This window comes from Canis lupus, chromosome 18, assembly GCF_048164855.1.
Source record: "Canis lupus baileyi chromosome 18, mCanLup2.hap1, whole genome shotgun sequence".
Lineage (NCBI taxonomy): Eukaryota > Metazoa > Chordata > Mammalia > Carnivora > Canidae > Canis > Canis lupus.
This window is the reverse complement of record NC_132855.1, coordinates 56270215-56291107: the sequence shown is the minus strand read 5'-3', so window position 1 is coordinate 56291107 and position 20893 is coordinate 56270215. Positions and strand designations below refer to the sequence as shown.

At 52.1% G+C, this 20893-nt stretch overlaps 1 protein-coding gene across 5 annotated transcripts in view; it reads left to right on the top strand.

Annotated features, from left to right (window-relative positions):
* The window catches only part of PLXNA4 (plexin A4), a 420895-nt gene that overhangs the window by 64147 nt on the left and 335855 nt on the right, over positions 1-20893 (top strand). For all 5 annotated transcript variants that reach the window (XM_072784612.1, XM_072784611.1, XM_072784610.1 and 2 more), the window contains exons 2-3: positions 1166-2434; positions 18556-18738. In XM_072784612.1, coding sequence (XP_072640713.1) covers positions 1250-2434; positions 18556-18738 — 1368 coding nt within the window. In that variant the 5' untranslated portion in view covers positions 1166-1249. The remainder of the gene's footprint in view (positions 1-1165; positions 2435-18555; positions 18739-20893) is intronic.

Sequence of the window (20893 nt, the reverse complement as noted above, 5' to 3'; positions counted from 1 at the left end):
GGGCTCAGAGCCGGGCAGCATACCCCGAGGACTGGTTGCTGCTGTGGTGCAAGAGATCCAGGATGTGGTTTTTACATTTTGGCCTCATACACCATTTGGCAGTGGGGAGGCTCAAAGGAGAAGCGTAGGTGTCAACCCAGAGGGCTGGGGTGTCACCGACAGCCCCCGAGGAAGGGTTGTTTGCACTCTGTGCTGTGCATAGACAGTAACTGGTATACAGCCTCCCCTGTGCCCGGCTGGGGTAGACCGAGATGGATGTAGTTAAGGAGAACCCACTGTAGACTTGCACTCTTGGGTTTGAATCTACTTCTACCACTTGAACTATGCAGGCTGTAAACCTTCCCTAAGCTCTGCAGTGGGGACAGCTACCCCAATTCAGAGGACTACGAGTCAGGGTCCCAGCAGGAGACAGCACACAAAAATCTGGTTATTTGTGCAAAGGGTGATATAGGAACCCTTCACAAAGGTGTGGCTCCGACAGAGGCAGAGCAGTATTTGGGAGTAGGAACGGTGAGGCCCTGTTACCTCCTCTAGGACCAACTGGGGGTAGGCAGGAGGTGGTTCACAGAACCTGGAGACAAGTCCACTGGGACCTGTGGGTGAGGGTGGGAGCCAGAGCATGCAGCCCACCTCCATCCTCCTGTCCCGTCCCCTTCCTGCCAGCCTTCCGCTCATGTTCCCAACTGGCTGCACATAACCAGGCCCCAGGGTCAGCAACCCACAGATATGCAGTCCATACAGCTCAGCCTCCTGGGCACAGAGAAGGGCAGAGAGTGGGTCTAGAGGGGCAGGTGGAAGAGAGCCAACACTGAAGGGTTTGTGAGTTGAAATGAGACAGTCTATGGAAGGTGCTGGACGGTGACTCTTACAAAGCCAGGCATTGGGTGGCCATGTCTGTTCCTCCTCCTCCTCCTCCTCCTCATTGCTATTGTTATCATTACCATTATTGTTATTGTTGAGGTCGCCCTCCTGGCACTGCTGCCACCCAGCCCTGCCTGTCCCCCCACACACATGGGGGCAGAGTCCCTTGGTCTTTGGCTTCTCCAGTGTAGTTCTGTGTCCTGGCATGTGCAGAGGGCTTTCGGGGTCCAGTGGCCTAAGCTGTGAGGTGAAACTAAGCCATTATCCTTGTTGTCCAATATCACATCTTTGCTTTCCCCCACAGGGAGCCTTTCCACCTGAGTCCTGGCCCTCCGAGGGGACTCCTGTGCCGAGTGCTACCACGCTGCAAGGAGGACCTGTTTCTGAAATGAAAGCCATGCCTTGGAACTGGACTTGCTTTCTCTCCCATCTCCTGATGGTAGGGATGGGCTCCTCCACTCTGCTCCCCCGGCAGCCAGCCCCGCTGTCACAGAAGCGGTCCTTTGTCACATTCCGTGGGGAGCCAGCTGAGGGTTTCAACCACCTGGTGGTGGACGAGAGGACAGGGCACATTTACTTGGGGGCCGTCAACCGGATCTACAAGCTTTCCAGTGACCTGAAGGTCTTGGTGACCCACCAGACGGGGCCGGACGAGGACAACCCCAAGTGTTACCCTCCCCGAATCGTCCAGACGTGCAACGAGCCCCTGACCACCACCAACAATGTCAACAAGATGCTCCTGATAGACTATAAGGAGAACAGGCTCATTGCCTGTGGGAGCCTGTATCAAGGCATCTGCAAGCTGCTCAGGCTGGAGGACCTCTTCAAGCTGGGGGAGCCTTTTCACAAGAAGGAGCACTACCTGTCGGGAGTCAACGAGAGCGGCTCTGTCTTTGGAGTGATCGTCTCCTACAGCAACCTGGACGACAAGCTCTTCATTGCCACAGCCGTGGATGGCAAACCGGAGTACTTCCCTACCATCTCCAGCCGGAGGCTGACCAAGAACTCCGAGGCAGATGGCATGTTCGCTTATGTCTTTCATGATGAGTTTGTGGCCTCAATGATTAAAATCCCTTCGGACACCTTCACCGTCATCCCCGACTTTGATATCTACTATGTCTATGGCTTCAGCAGTGGCAATTTTGTCTACTTTTTGACCCTTCAGCCTGAGATGGTGTCTCCACCAGGCTCGACCACAAAGGAGCAGGTCTATACATCCAAACTCGTGAGGCTTTGCAAGGAGGACACTGCCTTCAACTCCTATGTGGAGGTGCCCATTGGCTGTGAGCGCAGTGGGGTGGAGTACCGCCTGTTGCAGGCCGCCTACCTGTCCAAAGCCGGGGCTGTGCTCGCCCAGACCCTTGGAGTCCGTCCAGAGGATGACCTCCTCTTCACTGTCTTCTCCAAGGGCCAGAAGCGGAAAATGAAATCCCTGGATGAGTCGGCCCTGTGCATCTTCATCTTGAAGCAGATCAATGATCGCATTAAGGAGCGGCTGCAGTCCTGCTATCGGGGGGAGGGTACGCTGGACCTAGCCTGGCTCAAGGTGAAGGACATTCCCTGCAGCAGTGCGGTGAGTCAGGGGGAGGGCCTGTGGGCTGGGGTGGCGGGGTGTGGCAGGGGGACTCTGGCCTGTGGCTTCCATGGGATGTGAGTCACCCATCCCATTTTGCACGTGAGACAAGTACCTCCGTCCCTGGGTCTCACCGGACTCAGATCACCACAAGCTCCAATGTGCTATGGCTATGACACTGAGCTTATCAGAGCTGGAGGTATTGCTGAAAGGCAGATTTCTTAACTGAGCACTTTTCTCAGTTCCATACTGGCTCATGGTTATAGGAGGGCATGCTAGGAATGAGTGGGAATTATGTTTTATAGGTGTCACATGTACCGGGCATTGTTAAGGCTAGATTACCGTGTGCTCTGCACAAGACATGTCCCCATCCTTCGTACTGACCATGCCTGCAAATCACTTTCCTGGGAGCTAAAATAAAACCATTACTAGAATGAGCTAGTCAGTCTACATTTGGGATAGATCTAGAACTTCAGGGACATTGTGTTTTTAATTTCTTGAGTATCTTTAGGAAAGGGCAAAATGAGAGCAGAAGTAGGGTGGGAGTCCAGTGAGCATAGAGGCGAAAGCAGAGCTTGCTCAGAAGCCTGCATATAGTAAGCATCTTCCGTGTGTACTGTTCCATGGAAGAGATATGCCCAGCAACCTTGGAACAGTAGTGGGTGACCGAAGCGCTGGAGGAAACCGAAAAAGGTGAGAATGAAGGGTTGGTTTAGGAGGCCTTCCAGGGCCTTGCTGGGAGGTCACAGGTGCAACAGGGGACATAGCCTCCTGCCTCTCCCAGCTGAACTCACTTGTAACCTGGCTTGCTGTGGCTGGACTTCTATTCATTTTTAAAATGATTCCAGTAGCTTAGAAGGCTCCGTTCTGAGCATTTTCTATGTCCTGTGTCCATGTGCTTCCCCTTCTTATCATTCACTTAAAAGATCATGACCCTGGTTTGAGAAAAATCCATCCTGTAATCTTAACGTAGAGAGAAGAAAGGAAAATTCACATACAAGTAGAAGTATGTGATTCTTGATGGCCAGTCCAACTTTGGTGGAATTCCATAGTACGAAACTGTATTTTGATTGGCTTTAAAAGTCCAAGTTTCCCTTCATGAAGTATGGCCACTTGCCAAGCACATTTCAGGGGGCGCTGCACCCAGGCAGCCTGTGAGGAGGCCATTCCTGCGGGCGCTGGAGAGATGGAGAGGAAGGGAGGGTTTATCTTTGGTATTCTAACCTTTAGGCTCAGGCTGTTCTCAGTGGTGAGTTTTCCAGGTGCCTGGGCTGAAACTAAAAGAGGCCGTTTCTTGGAGGTACTGAGAAGCCAAGAGTCCCCTAGTGTCACAGAGGAAATGGGAGAGGCACCATTGGCTGGAGAGGGTGGAGGGGACTCCACCGTACCTGCCGAACCCTAGCGGGTGACGTATCTTTGGGAGCCTTTGGTTTGGGGCAATGACTGATCCACTCAGTAGAGTTGAGGGGAGAGGTTTATGAACTGGGGGGCCATGGATTTCTCCCAAATGCAGGCTATGAAGCACGGGTCAGGGGCTGTGTTGGGTGTATGTATACTACACATCCAAGCATAGCTCCCTGGGGGGGGATGATGGTAGGAAGCTGGCATGGGGAAGGCCCTTGGAGACCCTCTGGTCTCAACCTTCAAGTTGAATGAATTGCCCAAGGTCACATATTTTGGAAAACAAAGTCAGACGCAGCACTTGAGGGAAATTTCCCTGGCCTTTTGAAGAAGGAAATCCCACTTGCACACACTCATGCACACACATACACACCCCATACCTACACGTGCACGTGTGCACACATGCAGTCAATGCCCCTACCAGCTTGCACATGTACGCACACACCCTATGTTCAGAAATGCAAGTTTACACAGTGTGCTTGTGAAACAGCTAGTTCTTTTGAGATCAGAGGGGTTGGCTATTTTTTCCTGTTAGATGCTTTTCTGTAGAAAACTTGCTCAAATTCTGTCTTTTCGGGTGAGGCTTTTGGGAGTAGAATCAGCCACCGGGATCAGCCTGGCTGCCTATGGGCAGGTGTTTGTCCCGCCCTTGCCCCCTGCCACAATACAAAAAGCAAAGTTCATGAGGGAAGTCTGCAGAGCTGCGGGTCCTAAGACCGCATGGTGGCCTTGGAGAGAACAGAGGGACGACAGCTTTGCAAGGCAGGCTAATGCCAGGGCTGGGAGTCATGGAGGCAGATAACAAGCTTTTGATTTTTCTGTGGGCTTTAATTAGCCCTTTCAAGTTAGAGGCAAGTTCAGGGCTGAGAGCAGAAAGGAGGAGGCCAGAAACTCCACACCGGGCTGGGCTGTCTCCCCAGCCAGTGTAAAAGGCCATGCCAGCTTGTAATGTCAAGTATCGGTTTCCTTTGATTCGGCCGGCGCTTGGATTACTTTGCTCCGGTGCTCCGGTGCTCCGGCGCTCGGCTACAGTTCACTTGGCCCCAGCTCAGACCACACATGCTCCCCATGCCATCAGCCGGGCCGGAGTCCTGGGGCTCCCCAGGGAGGAGCCCTGCTGGGCGCACCGCTTGCAAACCCAGCTTCTCCTCCACCCATTCACATGGCTGCTGGGTTCCCTTCCGTTCTCCCTTCCTGCCTCGAGGCAAGGATCGGCAAGGTGAATCTAGAGTTCTCTCTTGCCTCTGAGTCCAAGATTCCCCGGAGGCCTGTGACGTGGGACAGAATCTCAGATGGATGGCCCGTGTCCTGGAGCGTGCCCTGTGTAACCACGGAAGGAGGGAAGCCTGGGCACAGGAGGTTGACTTTTAACATTCGTGTTTTGCAGGCTAGGTGTTCCCTCTGGGCTTTATCATAATTACGATGCAGGGAGTTTGAAAAGGTGTGACTAGTGGTTCATTTTTTTTTAAATTGAGATATAACTGATGCAGGGCATGGTCTCGGTTTCAGGTGTACAATGAATGTAATGATTCGATATTTGTATGTATTGCAAAGTGATCACCGCAGCAAGTCTGGTTAACCACACCAAGTTACAATTTTTTTTTCTTGTGATGAGAACTTTTAAGATCTTTCTCTTAGCAACCTTCAAGTATACGATACAGTCACCATGCCGTACATTACATCCCCAGGACTTAGTTATGTTATAGCTGCAAGTTTGTACTTCTTGACCAGTGATTTGCTTTTATTGTGTTCCTGTTGTCTTCATTCCCCAAGGCTAGAATGCTCATCCTGTGATATCCTTCAGGGTCTTCTGGCCTCTCCCATTTGTTGGGGTCCACATTCCTTCCCCTGAACTCGGGCCTCTGGAACTCAGACCAGGGAGCAGTGTGCGCTGTGAGGCCCCTCTCCCCCTCCCTAAATCCCAGCTGCCACTTTGCATATGCTCACGGAAGATGAGGCGGTGTGGGAAGGGAACATCTGTGTGACCTGGGCTGCCGTGCCACGGAGCATTCATGGAGGCACATGGTGAGCTGTAGCCTGGTGGCCAGACCAAGGGAGAGGTGTGGAACTCGGCCTGCAGGCTCCCAGAGAGCTCCCTGTAGCTTTAATGCCAGGTGAATCAGGGAAGGCTGGTGGAGCCCACCAGAAACAGAGGATGGCGGGCCGGAGTGGCCTCCTCCTGGGAATGTAAATGCGTCGCACACACAAATCTCTGAGTGGGTGTCGGGCAGGTGCGTAGAGGCTAGGAAAGCAGCCCTGGTATTTTCTGGTGCTTGTGGGAGATGGAAGTGACTTCCAACTTTGCCTTCTAGGCCATTCTTTTTCTAATCAGCCCTAATAGAAAGAGGTATCCAAGAACAAATGGCCTAGAGTCTGAAAAATGTTCTTTAGGTCTCAGGAGGGCATGGGCAGAAAGAGGGTCCTAGAGGCATCAGCCAGGGATCCCATTCTATTTTGAGATTCAAGGGACTAGGGACCAATCTGAGGCCCTTTGCTTACCCACATCTAGGAGGGTTAATGCTAACATGTAAGCTCTGTTTCTCCTGTTCAGCCCTCAGATGGTCTCTGTCTCTGGTTTCTTTTGAAAGCCGTTACCCAGCTCCCCAAACCGTCTGTATGCAGAGCACAAGATGATTGGCACGAGGAGCCCATTGCCTATGGCTTCTGTCATGTGCCATGGTCCTGAGCAGGCCAAGGTGACAGCTCCAGACTTTTCCTGGGAGCCCTGATACTCCTGACCTGGAGGGGGGCAGCCAGGCTGGAGAGCGTGCTATTGTGGGCCAAGGCTCTTGTGCTCTACATGGACCAAGTGGCCTGGCCCCCAGGGTCCCCAGGCATAGCTCTCCATGCCTCCTCAGCCTCCTGAGGTAACTCATGGAACACTATCCCTCCCACCTCCAAATGAATTAATGAATAAATGAAACAATTATCAGGCCCTGGCAATGTACGCCTTCCTAGTGGATGCCAAAATCATGAAATGACATCAGTGTCCGGGGGCTCAAGAGTCCAGGAGAGAGATGCACCCCAGCAGGTGATTTTGACCTGTGTGACGGGAACAACGGCTGTGGTCATGGGAAAGGTCATCTCTCACGCCACTAAATCTGTGTGAGTTTGGATCCAATTGAGAAGTGGACATGGGAGTCAGGGAGTGTCAGCTTTAGTGCTGATAAAGCTAGATGGGGCAAAAATCAAATTCTTAATCTTCCCCTCAATCCTTGAACTTCGAGTGACCTTGCAATACAAAACATAGGTGCTTGGGGGAGAAACTTTTATCCAGAATCATTGCCTGACACTGGTCAGGTGTCCGTAGTGGGAGTGGAGAGCGGTGACCTCCGAGCTGCCTGGCAATCCCATTGCAGGGCTTCGCATTGTGCCTAACAGTTTACAGAGGGGCTCATCACCTACTTTTCTTCTCAAAATGGTGCTGCAGGGTAAAGCAAAGGCAACATCATCTCCACTTGAGGAACTGGAGGAACAGAAAAGTCAAGTATGGCCCTCAAGGTCATAGGATTGGTAGACTAGAACCTACTCTGCATCCTAATTCTCAGCTCAGTGTTTCCCCAGTGTGCTCATTGGTGTGTTAGTGGCATCCGGTGTGGGACAGTCTATGGTGTGGGGGTTGTTGGGGCATTGCAGGGCATTGACAATCCTGGGACCCCCGTCACTGCAAGAACTAGAAAAGCCTCTCACATTTCTGGAAGTCTCTGGCTGAGGACCATTGCTAAACCATATATCCGACATGGGGCTTACCCGCCAGCCCTGCTCTATCATTCCACAAGGTTCACAGAGGTACAGGGACTGAGCTTTTGATTTTTAACCCCACCAAGCTTCTCTTCACGTCCGACAGGAGAACCCTCCTCACAGGTGCCCTTGCTTTGACTCTTGTATGCCTTGGTTTTACAGGCACTGAAGCCCTGGGAGGAGACAGGATCACCCCCCCACACACACACACAGCCCCCCACACACACCCCAGTCTTGGGCTGGCCTCCCATCCTGGCCTGGATGGGTTACTCAGGTTTGTCTGGCGCCTGGGATCCTGAAACTCCATAAGAGTGAGCATCCGGAATGGTCAGGCGGCCACCCCGGGCTCCGGGGGCTGGCTTCTGCTCGTCTGTTCAGAGTGTTTTCTTACTCCTGGCCAGCAGGAAGTGCAGCTCTGGCTAGATGGGGTGTATCCTGTTGTTCATGGCGCTAGGCAAGGTTTTTCTCTTGCCGCTCAGACCAGGAACTCCTCCTCTTGCAGGCCCCATGCCTCCTTCCTCAGCTCCACTACATGTCTCTGTCTCTCTGTCTCTCTGTCTCTGTCTCTGTCTCTCTCTCTCACACACACACACACACCAGGCCCACCAAACATGCTCAGAGCACACACACACTCAAGTCCCAGTGACAGCTCAAGTCACCTGTCTCCTTTCTCACGGGCCCAGGCACCCAGCTCTCACAGCCCATTGACCCAGTACTCCAGACCTCAAGTTTGGCCCTGGGGCGGGGGGCCTGTCATATTGCAACCCCAGTCTTTACAGAAGCAAGTGTTTCTCTCCTCCAGGTTTGGCTTCTGTTCTGGGTATGCTGGTGAGAAGGCCACCCATCTCCCCCTTTTTGGCCAGGAGGTTTTGCAGGGAAAGTCCCAGCTAAGTACCCACAGATGGTGCTTTGGGCTACAGGATGGTGGCTGGGCCTTGGGTGGTGTGCTGGATGTATCCCCCCAGATGCCACCTTGGAGCCTGCTGAGTCAGCAGGGGGAGTGATGGAGACCCAGGAGTCCCGTGTGCAGAATTTGAACACGGACAGCTGCCAAGAGACCTCGGAGGCCCCTCAGCCCTGCCTCTGCTGCTCACTCTGCTGTGTTCCACTTACCTCCTAAATCCCTCTTCCTCCTCTTTCTGCGATGCATTCTCCTCCACCCACCCACTACGTGGAACAGCTAATGCAGAGAGATCCCTCTCACGTGTGTGCACGTGTGTGCACACACACATGGCCCATACGGCATGCGGCAGCCCAACCCAAATCAGCAGCTGGGTCTCTCATTCGTGAGCATACAGACCAGCCAGACTTTACGGTCCAGCTCTGCATTCCGGGCCTTTCCTTCCAGTCCTGTCACCCTCACAGGGTGGTGTCTTGGCCAGGATTCTGGCTGGAGATTTCGGGCCCCTGGGTCTCAGCCAGTCCCATCCTATGAGATGTCACTGGGCTGGTGAGCAGCTTCCCTTTTGCTCTGAATTACACATTTCATCTCCAGGAAGGAGGTGGCAAAAACAATATCCCTTTCATAAAGTGTGTTGAGACTCCTAAGGAAAGAGAACTACGAAGACATTAATAAATACCGAGAGGCACGGAACACCTTGTGTTTGCAAGATGCTTCCACATCCTCACCGCCCCACCTGTAAGGTTCTCCTGTGGTTGGAATGAACCTCTGGTGGGGCAGAAAGGGATTTAATAACACTGCTAGGATTTCAGGCTTATATTTTGGCTTCACCAGTATCTGCGTTTCAGAGATCTGGGCTCACCCAGATGCTGCGTTCTCTAGCCCAGGCCTGGAATGTGCCCGTTTGCCTGCCCATCCCTCTGGCCCATGTTGCAGATGCAAAGTGAAGACATTTGAAGGAGAGGCTACATTTCAAGTCAGACCCCCCTGCTGTCACCTTCAGGTGTCCCTCGGTTTTTGCAAGGCAGAGGGGAATGACTGCGCATCGGTGCAGGAGGTTTGCTTCTTTTCCTTAGCAGAGTTAGTGGAGAGGAGGGGGAAAAAGACAACTACGGGAGTTTCCCAGTTGGCCTCTCCATTTACATTTTTTCTCCCCTGGAGGACTGGGCCCCACGTGCTGTCCACGTAGATGAAACGGGATCCGCGGGAGAAGCAAGCCCACGTCTTTTCCCAGTCCCGGTGTCATTACTGTGTCTCTGTCAGTGTTCCAAAATATAATGGGATTTGTTTGGCTGATTTATCCTGTATGCAGGCAACATTATCCAGACTCACACACAGGCCTGAGGAGCAAGAGGGGAAGATGCATGGCAACAAGAGTGAGGCTAATAAAATTTATTCCCACTAACAAGGGAGTGACCTCTCCCCATAATTCAGCCTGGCCAGTGGGGCCACTGCTTCCCAGGGCCTGCCAGAAAACACACAGACTTAATCACTGTGGCGTGCCCTGCTCCAATTACAGCTTTGGTGGCGCTGAGGCCGTCTGGAAGGGGAGTGAGAATGTGGGATGATGAGCAGTGTGCAACTTCTTTGCCCTTGACAGGTAGCCACTGGCGACCTTTGAAGCCAAGGCACAAATGGACAGAGCAGCACCCAACGGGGCTGTGCTTGGCACCATTCCCAATGCTGGGAAGCCTTCCCTGGTATTTCCCTATGGTCACCCAGTTTGGGCCACTGGATGAGCCTCTGCGTGGTGGCCATCTGCAGAACTGGGCCAGTGGAGTTGAGGTCCTGGTTTTCTTGCTCCACTGGCCTCTAGTTCTGGTCATGGTATCTTGGACCTGTCTGCTTGTCAGAGGGAGGAACCGGGGCTCTCAACAGCTGAGCTAGTGAGGAGAAGGTTGTGGGCTCAACCCCCCAGATCCTATCCTGGTTTGGGGTTACTCTTTGCTGGCTCTACTCAGCTATTCCTAGGAGGGGTGCATTGCTACACCTAACTGTTGGTTACAGGCCTCAGAGAGTGCACTTGGCCTAAGCCTCTCTCTTGGGAAAACAGCTCAAAATAGTGGCATTAGTTTCATCTTGGAAGGATAACTTATTATGATGATGAGTGAAAGGCTGCTTAGTGATCTGGTGGGATTGGACACAGTCTCAAACACACATAGAAATATTAAAATGAGTATAAAAATAAGCATTGCTTTTAGCACATCATTTCCATTGATTCACAGCTAGTTACGTGCGTTAGTCCAGTGAATGTTTGCATCAGAGGCCACATGCACATACAGAACTCCTAAACCATGGTGACCTTCTGTCCTATATTTTAGTATCCACCCTTTCAAGATGCTTGGAAACAGGGCACTTGACTCCTGGGAACCTTGGTGTGATTTGTTGGGTTGTTTGTTCTTCCAACCCCGAGATACTTCTCATGAAGCCCCTTCCATAACAGTTTTGTCTAACTCGGTTGTTGTGACTGTGGGTTTGCTGGCTTCCCCTCTGTGTCTCTGTCCATGTCCATTTCCCCTACAATCTCGCTGGAAAAAGACACGGTACAGGAATCATTCTGTGGTGGTGCTATAGTAAGGAAGTGGATGACGCCCCATTCCCTCACTCTGTTTTTGACGTCTGTGTTCACAGCCAGGGTAGGAGGGCCGGCCTTCACCTGCTATGGGACTTCCCTGGCTCTCAAGAGAGTTCAGGGACGATTAGAGCTCAGAAAAGAGAAAGGGAATTTTATGTAGAATAGTAAAGTGGTTGGTTGGTGGGCCGCAGAGTCCCATTTTGGGGGATTTTTGTCTTTGTTACAGAAATGAGCACTCAGGCACATTGGACTATTTTATGGAGTAGGAAGCTTTTTGCTAAGAGTCACCCTAAGCCTCTGAAAGCCTCCTCAAGATGTTCCCAGCTCCCCGAGGACTCTGTCTGCTTACTTCTCCCTCGACCCTCAGAAGGTGCTTAGAGTCATCTCAAGGGGTAGCTGCACCCTGGACCTCAGACCCTGTTGCCTTTATTAACACCTTGGGGGTCAGTGGTCATATTTGAGCTGGGGCCCCCAATAGGTGGGTAATTATTGCCTTCTTGTGCTGTGGAGCTTTACAACTGGAGTCTGTATTTAGACATGATCTACTTCAGCTTATCTGATCAATATCCCCCTTTAAAAAAATCCCATGTGCATAATTCACTGATTCCCTATTTCCAGGGGAAGTCTGCTCTGATCAGTTTTGGGGATGTGTGTGTGTGTGTGTGTGTGTGTAAATGTAATTAATTAATGGGAAGAATTTAGGGCTGCTGAGCTTGAAGAATCCAAGACCTTTTCTCTTCCACAGCAACAAGCCCCTCATGGGCATCCCTCCTCTTTTTCTCCTAACTCACATTTCTTTTCAAAACTGTAGCCCTCACTTTCCTTTAGGACCAAAGACCAGGAAGGGAGGAAGCCCTGTTCTGATGATTGGCCAACAGCCTCCTTCGTAGTGGAGAGTTAGTTGCTTCCAGAGGCCCCAAGAAGGCAGAGCGTTTGTCCTGGGTGGCAGGACGGAGAAGTCTTCCCTGCCCAGGTCCTGGCCCTGGAATAGGTTCCTTTGGCACCACCCTATAGGAACCTGGAGAAAACCCCTATGTAAGATGAGTGTTTGCCTTCCAGACCAGGATCTGGGGTTCTGGTGCCATTTCTCCATCAACTTAATAGGTCACATGGCAGGGGGGTCATTTTGCTCTGTAGGCCTCTATTTCCTCCTCTGCAAAATGGGACTCTTGGAGTTTTTTGCCTTCTCTGAGACAGCCAAGGTGTGAAAGCGTGGCCGTGCCCTGTGCTGGATGGAGCACTCAGAACTAGGCCCCGACTCACCTCTCCTGCGAATCCCTGCTGCTTCTGTGTGCCCCCTCTACCTCAAGCACTGTGTATACAACTGAGGCAGGGCATGTATGGCCTTATCTAGGTCATAGCCTAGGTCTATATCCCCCACTGAGAAGGGGGCAGAAACCGATAAGATGTTTCCATCTTCACCTTTTTGTGTCCTCACTGAGGCCTTTGTTCACTTCTTCCCTTCCTACTTGTCCTTATGCCTACAGTAAATAGTGTTGTTTTCAGTTAGGACCTCGGTTTCCCCTTATAGAAACAGGAGTTCCAATAGCCTAAGGTACCAAAAGTTTGATGGACAAAAGCCCAGCTAAAGGCTCTTCAGTGGGTAAGCTTGGGCAAGTGTCTGGTACCTTCTCCCCCTGTGTGATGATCTGGCCTTCCAGCTTTGGGGGTGAGCCTGGGGTGCCCAGGACTGCTCTGCACGAGACGAGATGCTGCCTTTACATTTAGGAAGGGCAGGAGAGCTGGTTGCTCCTAGATGGAAGGACTCCTCCCCTTGCTGGACCAGGAGCTGCCCACAGAGCAAGAGGGGACCAGGTCTGACTTTGTATTTTCCACCCTGGGCTCAAGATCACTGCTGCCGACCCCGAGCAGTTGGCGGCTGCATCCCTGTTTGAAGGAGTTGGCCGCATCTATCTGCCCAAGCCTGCTGGCCTACCTGGTGGGCCTCCTTTGGATCAATTCGGGATATTTGTAAACAGTCAATGCCTAGGGTAAGGGGGTGTCCTGTGGCTATGGAAGAGGCTGTGTCCTAGAGCTGAGCTAATTGGCCCACGGGGGGATGGACCTGGTGACCCTTACCTCATTAGCACCACATCTGGATCACTGAGCTCTGGCCTAGTTCTGACCTTTCCATAATAAGGACTCGATGAGGGGTTTCTGCAAAGGTGGGGCACCTGGGGGCGGGGCTGAGACAGCCCCACTGGGCAGGGGAGGTGCCAGCAGAAGCCAGGCTAAGGGCCGCATTAGCCAGAGTGAGAAGCAGCTTCAGGACCGGGCCCCTGCTGCCTTACCACCCAAGGCCTTCCTGGTGGCTTGGCACAGGTGTCAGGGTGACAGAGGTTCCTTATGAGTATGTCCCCAGGGCACGGGGCAGGAGGCGGTACCGAGGAACTCCCAACCAGATGCCCTGCTGTCTCCTCCACCCCCTTCGGAGTCTCTGCAGAGGCCATCGGACACCTCTGGGGTCCTCGGGGACTGCTTTGCAGCTCTGCCCCCGGGGAGTCTGGGGAGACGGCGGGGGAAGGCTGCCGGTGGAATTAAAACCCCCTTTCCATGGAGATGATAGAGCTCTTCAGAGTGCCAGTCTGTCTACAGAGTGGGAGCAATTTCCCTGTAATTGGTAAAGTAACCGTAACTGCTCTGTCATTTGTATGTAGCGACACGTAATTGCACGGTAACCTTTGCCGCCGTGCGCAGGGGAAGCGCACTAAGCTGTTAGATTGTAATTTGGAGTGTCAGCTCCGCTGTCCACACCGCCTTCACCGCCAGCGCTCGGGAGCCTGCCACCGAGCCTCTCTATCCGGATCCAGAGGGCCTGCTCTGGAGCGGCTGCACCGTCCCTCCCTGGGCCGGGGCTGTGGTGTCCTTGGCAAGGAAGGGACCTCCACAGGGTCCCAGGCCAGTGCTTCCCCACCTGCTGAACGAGGCTCCAGCACCTACCTGGGAAGGGGTTAAGATGCAGGTCCCCGAGTTCCTGATCCAGTAGATCCGGGGTCGGTTCCAGAATTTGCGTTCCAAATGAAACAGCGATAAATGTTCTGGATCCTGCCATCACTCCGTTCCTTCCTTCCGCCTCATAGGCCTTATAGATCTTTAGGAAACACTACTTTTGCTATCTCATCTTGAAGACATTAGCCTCTTTGAATGTGGTAACACCTCTCTGAGGTGGACACCATGAATTTTCCCCAAAACGTGAGACACACAGAGGTTGTTGGGATTGTCTAAGGATGACAAACGACAAAGCTGACACTCCTGTAGTATTTACTAAGTGCCAGACGGTGTTCTACGTGTCTTAAATCATTTAATCCTCACCCCAGCACTAGCAAGTATATACTCCTGTTATTATCCCCGGTCTACCAATGATAAGCTGAGGCACGGAGAGGTTAGATACCCTTGCTCAAGGTCGCACAGCATTAAGTGGTGGAGTTGGGGTTCAAGTCTAGGCCTTCTGATTCTAGTTCAGCAGTGTTAACCACTGGGAAATCAGGCTTTAATTTACTCATCCGTCTATCTGTTCATTTAACTCACATATGTCTCAACCTACTGTGAACCAGGAATGAAGCTAAGGGTATGAAGATACATAAAACGTGGTCCTGTCCTTGAGCTCATGGTCCCTGGAATCCAGTAGATCACAGATCTTTTTTTTTATTTTATTTTTTATTTTTAGATTACAGATCTTGACTAATAAAGCCATGCAACCGTGAGGATGTTTGTGGAAAGCGGACTTGGGATCTTCTTGCGTGGGGCAGAAGGGGGTGGCCCTGTCTGAGGCTTTAATGGGACCCTGTCTGTTCCCAGGGTTGCCCACATAGGCACCTCATACATCCCCATGGAACAGATCCTTATTTTTTCCTTGGTAAGAGTGAAGTTGCTCTCTAACAAATAAGCATTATAACAATGGCCAAAGCTCATTTGTGTGCATTTGTGGAGCAACCGAGGGAGAGGTATGGCTGGGTTCCTGATTATAGTGGGGTCCAGTCCACCCCTGGTGCCCCTGGCTGCTGCTCTAATCTTGCTGTTAATGGGGCCCAGGGGAGAGCTTGGCCATGGCAAGAGTATAAACTCTCCTCCCCCATTGCCCAGGGTGTTCTGGAATCCACACCAGCCCTCACCTGTCGAAGGCTTTCAGCAATTAGCCTTTCCTTCCAGGGCCCACACGGCCCCGGCATCTCTGCTCCTTACACCTCAGCCTCCCCGGTCTGTGGTCCCTATGGGGTCCCCCTGCAATGATCAGTGCTCTAATTACCCTCTTCCCACAGCTCAGACCCAGCATAGGGGCGTCCTTAGGGAGCCCACTCTGGTCAGGGGCCATGCTAGGGATGCTCCCTGCAGCCATCCCACCCCTGTTCTGGGCAGGATTCCCATGAAAAAAAACAAAAAACAAATATAAACTATCATCCTGCATTGACAGGGTGCTTTCCTCTTTACCCAGCATCCTCACACCAGTTTTCTCACCTGGCCCTCAGGACAGTCCTGTCTTACTGTTTTATATTTGAGTTGTGCGGTTGGGAAGGGAGCTGCCACGTGATCCCGAGTCCTGTGTCATCTCTGCTACTTCGGTGTTAAAGGTCCCACCCACCTCCATTGCCCCTGCTTTGAGGAAACAAAAAGTAGGCCCCCCTCGGGCCACAGCTGGGGGACCTCAGCATCCCTGCAGACCTGGACTGCACCCGGCTGAAAGCCTCGATCAGAACTTTATCACCTGGGGCCCTATGTAGAGGGAGAAACCGATATGTGGTGGGAAGGGCGGATGCTCGGGAGAAAGCCATCGTTGTCCCAGTGCCACGTGAGGAGCCCCAGCGGTGGCCCTGGTCCCATCGGAGCCCAATGACAACACCCCGAGGCAGGTGGGCAGTGTGCGGGATGGTTGTCAGGTCCAGGCGAGCGGACTGGCTGCCTCCTGACTGTCACGAGCCGAAGACGGGCAGGGCCGTGGCCACCAGGCTGCCCTGCTCAGCTGTCCTCACTTACCGCCCCCCCCGCCCCCGTGGAAACATCCCTCCCTGGCCCCCCTGCCGCTCGTGGTGCCAGAGTGGCAGAGACTTGCAGCCTCCAAGCAAGCCATGATTCATGCTGCAAGCGGCCAAACATGCACGCTGCTCCTTTTGTAGGGGGTTGGGTATTTATCTGTTGGTGTTCGGTCTGGCCGAGGGGAAGAAGGGTGTCCAGTGATGGGCCACTCCAGAAATGTAATTATGGGGGCTGAGCAGCCTACAGCCTATGCCAGCGAGGTGCATGTTTGTGCCAAAGGTGGTGGGAGAGTGTCAGACATGCCTGGTCTTGCTCCCTGCCTCAGTTTCTCCTTTTGCACCATAGATGATCATCCAGCTTCATCTACTTGGAAAATGCACCATGAGGGCAAAAGTCCCTGTGGCACAGCTTAAGCCCAAGGAAGTTAGGGGTGAGGGCTCCTTGTGAAGAGGAGGCAGGAACATGCAAGGCCATGAGGATTCCCAGCATGCCCTAGGCAGCCCTTGGCATGCTGGCATAGCATCCTGCTCGTATGTCTGCCAGGGAGAAGGCACTGTCCTCCCTTTATCTGGATTTTTCCTTCTTCTTTTCTTTCTGTCCCTTTTACCCTCCACCACCTGCCTCCTACCCCATGTCCTCATTTTAGGAAAGAACCATAAAGATCAGACTAAACCTTGAAAGCTCCCTCCTAACTTTGACTTCTGTATTGTTTTTTGGGGGGTGGAGGGGAGGGGTTGGGGGTTGTGTTTGGCCTGGGCTATTGGGCCAGACCACGCAAGAAAGGCCAGAGGGGATCAAAGGTGTGGTGCAGACATCTGTTATGCACGTGGCCTGCTGGGCCTGCCCCCTGTTCTCCCCAGCTCTGCCCCAACTGCCCCCATGAGAAGAAGAAGGGGAGAGGTCAGAGAGAGGTTTTAGATGCTCAGCATGTTGTCTTCTCTGAGGTGGACAATGCCCATCACCCCAGCCGCCATCCTTCGAGGGAGCTGAGGGGCCCTCTGAGTCTCTGGAAAACTCAGAGTTGGCCACTTACACACAGCTCCTCTGGCAAGAGCTTGCCTGCTGCTTCTCCAGATGCCTTTTCCTTTGGCTGGATTGAAGCCTTTAAAAAAATGACACCTTGGATTTTATTTCACTCCTTTTTCTAAAAAGTCCAAAGACGTTTACAGGCGTGAGCTCTATAGACTTTATGGAAACCCATCAAAAAGCAGGCCTTGTTTCCTTCATCTTTATAGAGTGGAAAATAAAAGCACAGGGAAGATGGAATAACTCTTCTAAGGCCACACAGTTCTTCTGAGAAAGAGGGGAGGGATAGCCAGCGTAGGTTCCTAGAGCAGCCTCGGAGAGGTCTGTGCCAGACCAGAGCTGCTCGATGGGCACGCTGGGGGCTCTGCGCCAGCTGTGGCAAGGTCCCTTCCACTCCCTGGAAGGACAGACCCGGCTGTGACCCTGTGCTCACATGGGGATCCGGGAGGCTGGAATAAAACAAGGAGAGACTCACCAGAAACACAGTGGTGAAATGGTCCAAAGGCTTTTTCTGTTGGTTCCCGGACTCCTGAAAGTGTCCAGGACTCAGGAGCAAAAGGTTGGATGCGTGTGTCACACAGGGTATCCAGGGGATATTCTCTTTAAGGAATGCTCGTAGACGTTCCAGTCATTTTTAGGGACTACAGTGCTTAGGAAAGGCTGAAGGAATGTTAAACATATTTCTTCCTGAAAAGACTTTTCAGATCTTTCCTGTAACTAATCGTTAGGAGCCTCTCACGTGGTGTTGGAATGTACTGTTTCAGTACAAAATTATTTGCCAAGGAGCCCTGTTTTGGTAGAGCATCCTTGGGGGGCTTGACTTCCACAGAAGACACCGTGGGGAATGCTGGGTGGCCCATCTTCCCCCATGCTTTAAAAAACAAAACAGAACAGGGAATCTGAGATGGGGCATCATGAGGCACCACTGTGGCTTGTTGAGTTCATTCGTGAACCTTCTACTTCTATTCCTCTCTCCCCAACTGATTGCCTGTGCATGCCTCTGTCATGGTATTGTCACTCACATGTTAATGTTTCTAGTTCTCTGTTCTGCACTCAAGAGTCCTCATCTGTGTGTCTGCTCAATAATAAGTGTCTCCTCAATAATAATAATAATAATAATAATAATAATAATAATGTGGAGGCCACATTCCCTCTTATTCCGGAGGAGAGCTGTCTGGAGCGGCCCCTGCTCATGGGTGCTGGCCCAGGGCTTGCTGGGTGATGGCGATGATGGACGATCTAAGCTACCAAGATGGAGCCCTGAGGGGTTGGAGGTGGGGCAGAGAGGCCGCGGAGGCCAGCAGAGGAAAGAGACTCTAGGGATCTGTGTTTTTTCGCCATGGTCCTTCCAACTACTTAGGTTGACTGTTGACAGGCCACCTAGTTTCTCTGGATCTGATTTTTTCCCATGAAAGAGGATTCTCCTAGCCTTGCCATTCCCTGACTCGGTACTCCTGCTTATTGCCCTGATGTTCCCTCCTAATTTTCCTCCTTTTAAATTTTCAGCTCTTAACCATTGATGATAATTTCTGTGGCCTGGATATGAATGCCCCCCTGGGCGTGTCGGAGATGGTGCGTGGCATTCCCGTCTTCACGGAGGACAGGGACCGCATGACTTCCGTCATCGCGTATGTCTACAAGAATCACTCTCTGGCCTTCGTGGGCACCAAAAGTGGCAAGCTGAAGAAGGTAGGACCTGCGAAGGCAATCTCTTCCCACTGGCATGGATATTATCTCATGCTGTTTTACTACTTTGGCCCCAATGGGCAAGTGATACAAGCTTGAGCTAAGCAGATAAGTTGCTATTGAGGTCATGAATGATGCCCTGTCCCTCCTCTGCCTTCGTGTGGAAGGTTGTTGTGGGGATCACAGTGGGTGAGCGTGCAGATTCACCTCTTTCCTAGGGCTGGTGTGCACATGGCGGAGTTACTGCAGCCTCACCCGGCCATCCTAAAGGGTGTGCTCTGGCCAGCCTGGGTTTGTGCCCTGCAGCAATGGCTCTTGAAGGGCACTGGTTGGGGAAGGTGGACAGGGGCAAGGTATGTGCCAGTTCCTCTTGCTTCAGTCCTTTTGACTGGTGCATCCATCTGGAATCCGTGCGGGGAAACAGATAAAAGAAAGTTCAGGACCTGCTGGAGCTGCTGTCGGGACTGAGAGTCAGATGGTGGGATGAAGAAACTGTGGGTATTGTGAGGGCATAGAAATGACTTGAGGTGGAGTAGAATGGTATGACCTGGACATGAGCTTTTCCTCCTCATTCTCTAGAAGCTTTCAGGCCTCAGGGTATTGGGTGATGTTGGCCCATCAGCAGCACTGGGGGCACCCTTCCACCTAGGACTCTTCTCTCAGCCACATTTGCTCAGGCTTCTCATCTCAGTGACTTGGAGCTGGTGCCCTGGAGAGCCCCGGCTTGATTGGATCCAAAGCCTTCCTAAGACTAAGCAGTATATCCTGTTTTGTGTTGGCTGATAATTGCACTTCAGTCTCATCCCAGGGAAATATTGGTGAATCTATGTGGAAATCCTGCTTGTCTAATTTAGGCTTCCCATGGAATTCTCTGGATGTTGTGTGATTCACACTGGGCACTACCCGATCTGAAACCGTTTTGAACTCTACTTTCTCTTCATTGTGTTTTGGGGTATTAGCGCCACGTGGTCAAGGGGACATGTTCTGGGCAAATCTGGAAGACTTTGCCTACTCTCCCATCCTACTATATAACAGCCTGGCAATCATTTCTTTCTCTAAATCCGACATCTCTTGGAACAGGCAGTGGGGCTGGAGTGTGAGAGTAGGGAGGGGGAAAGGCAGGGAGAGTGTGTGTGTGAGGTGGGGGGATGTGTGGGGTGTAGTTACACGAGTAGTATCTGGAAGAGGAAGCATGTGCTGGGGAAGTGCCATGACGCGCCACCAGGATGATGCGGGCGGCGTGCCACCATCTGGTGCTGCCCAGAGAGCTAACCGTGGAACTGTCGTGGAGGGCCTTCCGTGTCAAATGAATGACTAATTTCACCATCATCTCCATAGCTTTCAGAACTATATTTCCTAATTCCCCGCATTTCTGTGAAGACTATGTTAAGTCTTGTGGCTGCCTTGGCCTGTTGTGATTCTGGCTCACACGTTGAACTGAAACTCGTGGAAACCCGAGAGGCTGCCGTGTGCGAGGTGTTGGTGTGTCGTCCTGGCATGACTCCTACCTGGATGGTGCTGTCTTCTGCCTCTCCCTCTAGTGCACATGTGTCTACGCGTCTCATCACCTCCAGCTGCTGTCAGCAGCCTGGGCCAACTCCAGTCTCTCCTCCTCCCTCTGTCCTTGGCTTCCAGCTTTCCGTGAACTGGGAGTCAGGTATCCAAACTGGCTGAAATTGTGTCCCATAAGCCTCGGTATCAAGAGAGGAGGGAAGAGCCCAGACTTTGGAGCAGGGGTCTCGAGGTGTTTCTGTTGGATGCCCAGAGGATTTCATTTTTTATTATGATTCGGAGAGTTTGGTTTGCTAGGAAAGTGAGTTCTAAATACAAAAGGCATTCCCACAGGGTGTTCATACAATGACCTGCTTCACCTGACCTGATGTGTAAATAAGCACTATTGGGAGTAGAAAGTAAGCAAGACGATTTGGGGTGCTTTAACTCTTTTCTCTAGAGACCCCAATCTCAGTGCAATGGAGAAGTAACTTACCCCAATGTGCTAAAAGATTCGCACCCACTGAATTTCCTACCCTGGGCCATAGGATCACTTACTTGCTGGCAAGACTGAGTAGATCCTTAGGAGGCTTTTTTTTTTTTTTTTTTTGTCATTGTCTGAGCTGGTGTCAGTGAAATAAACACTGAGAGTTCAGTGCACATAACA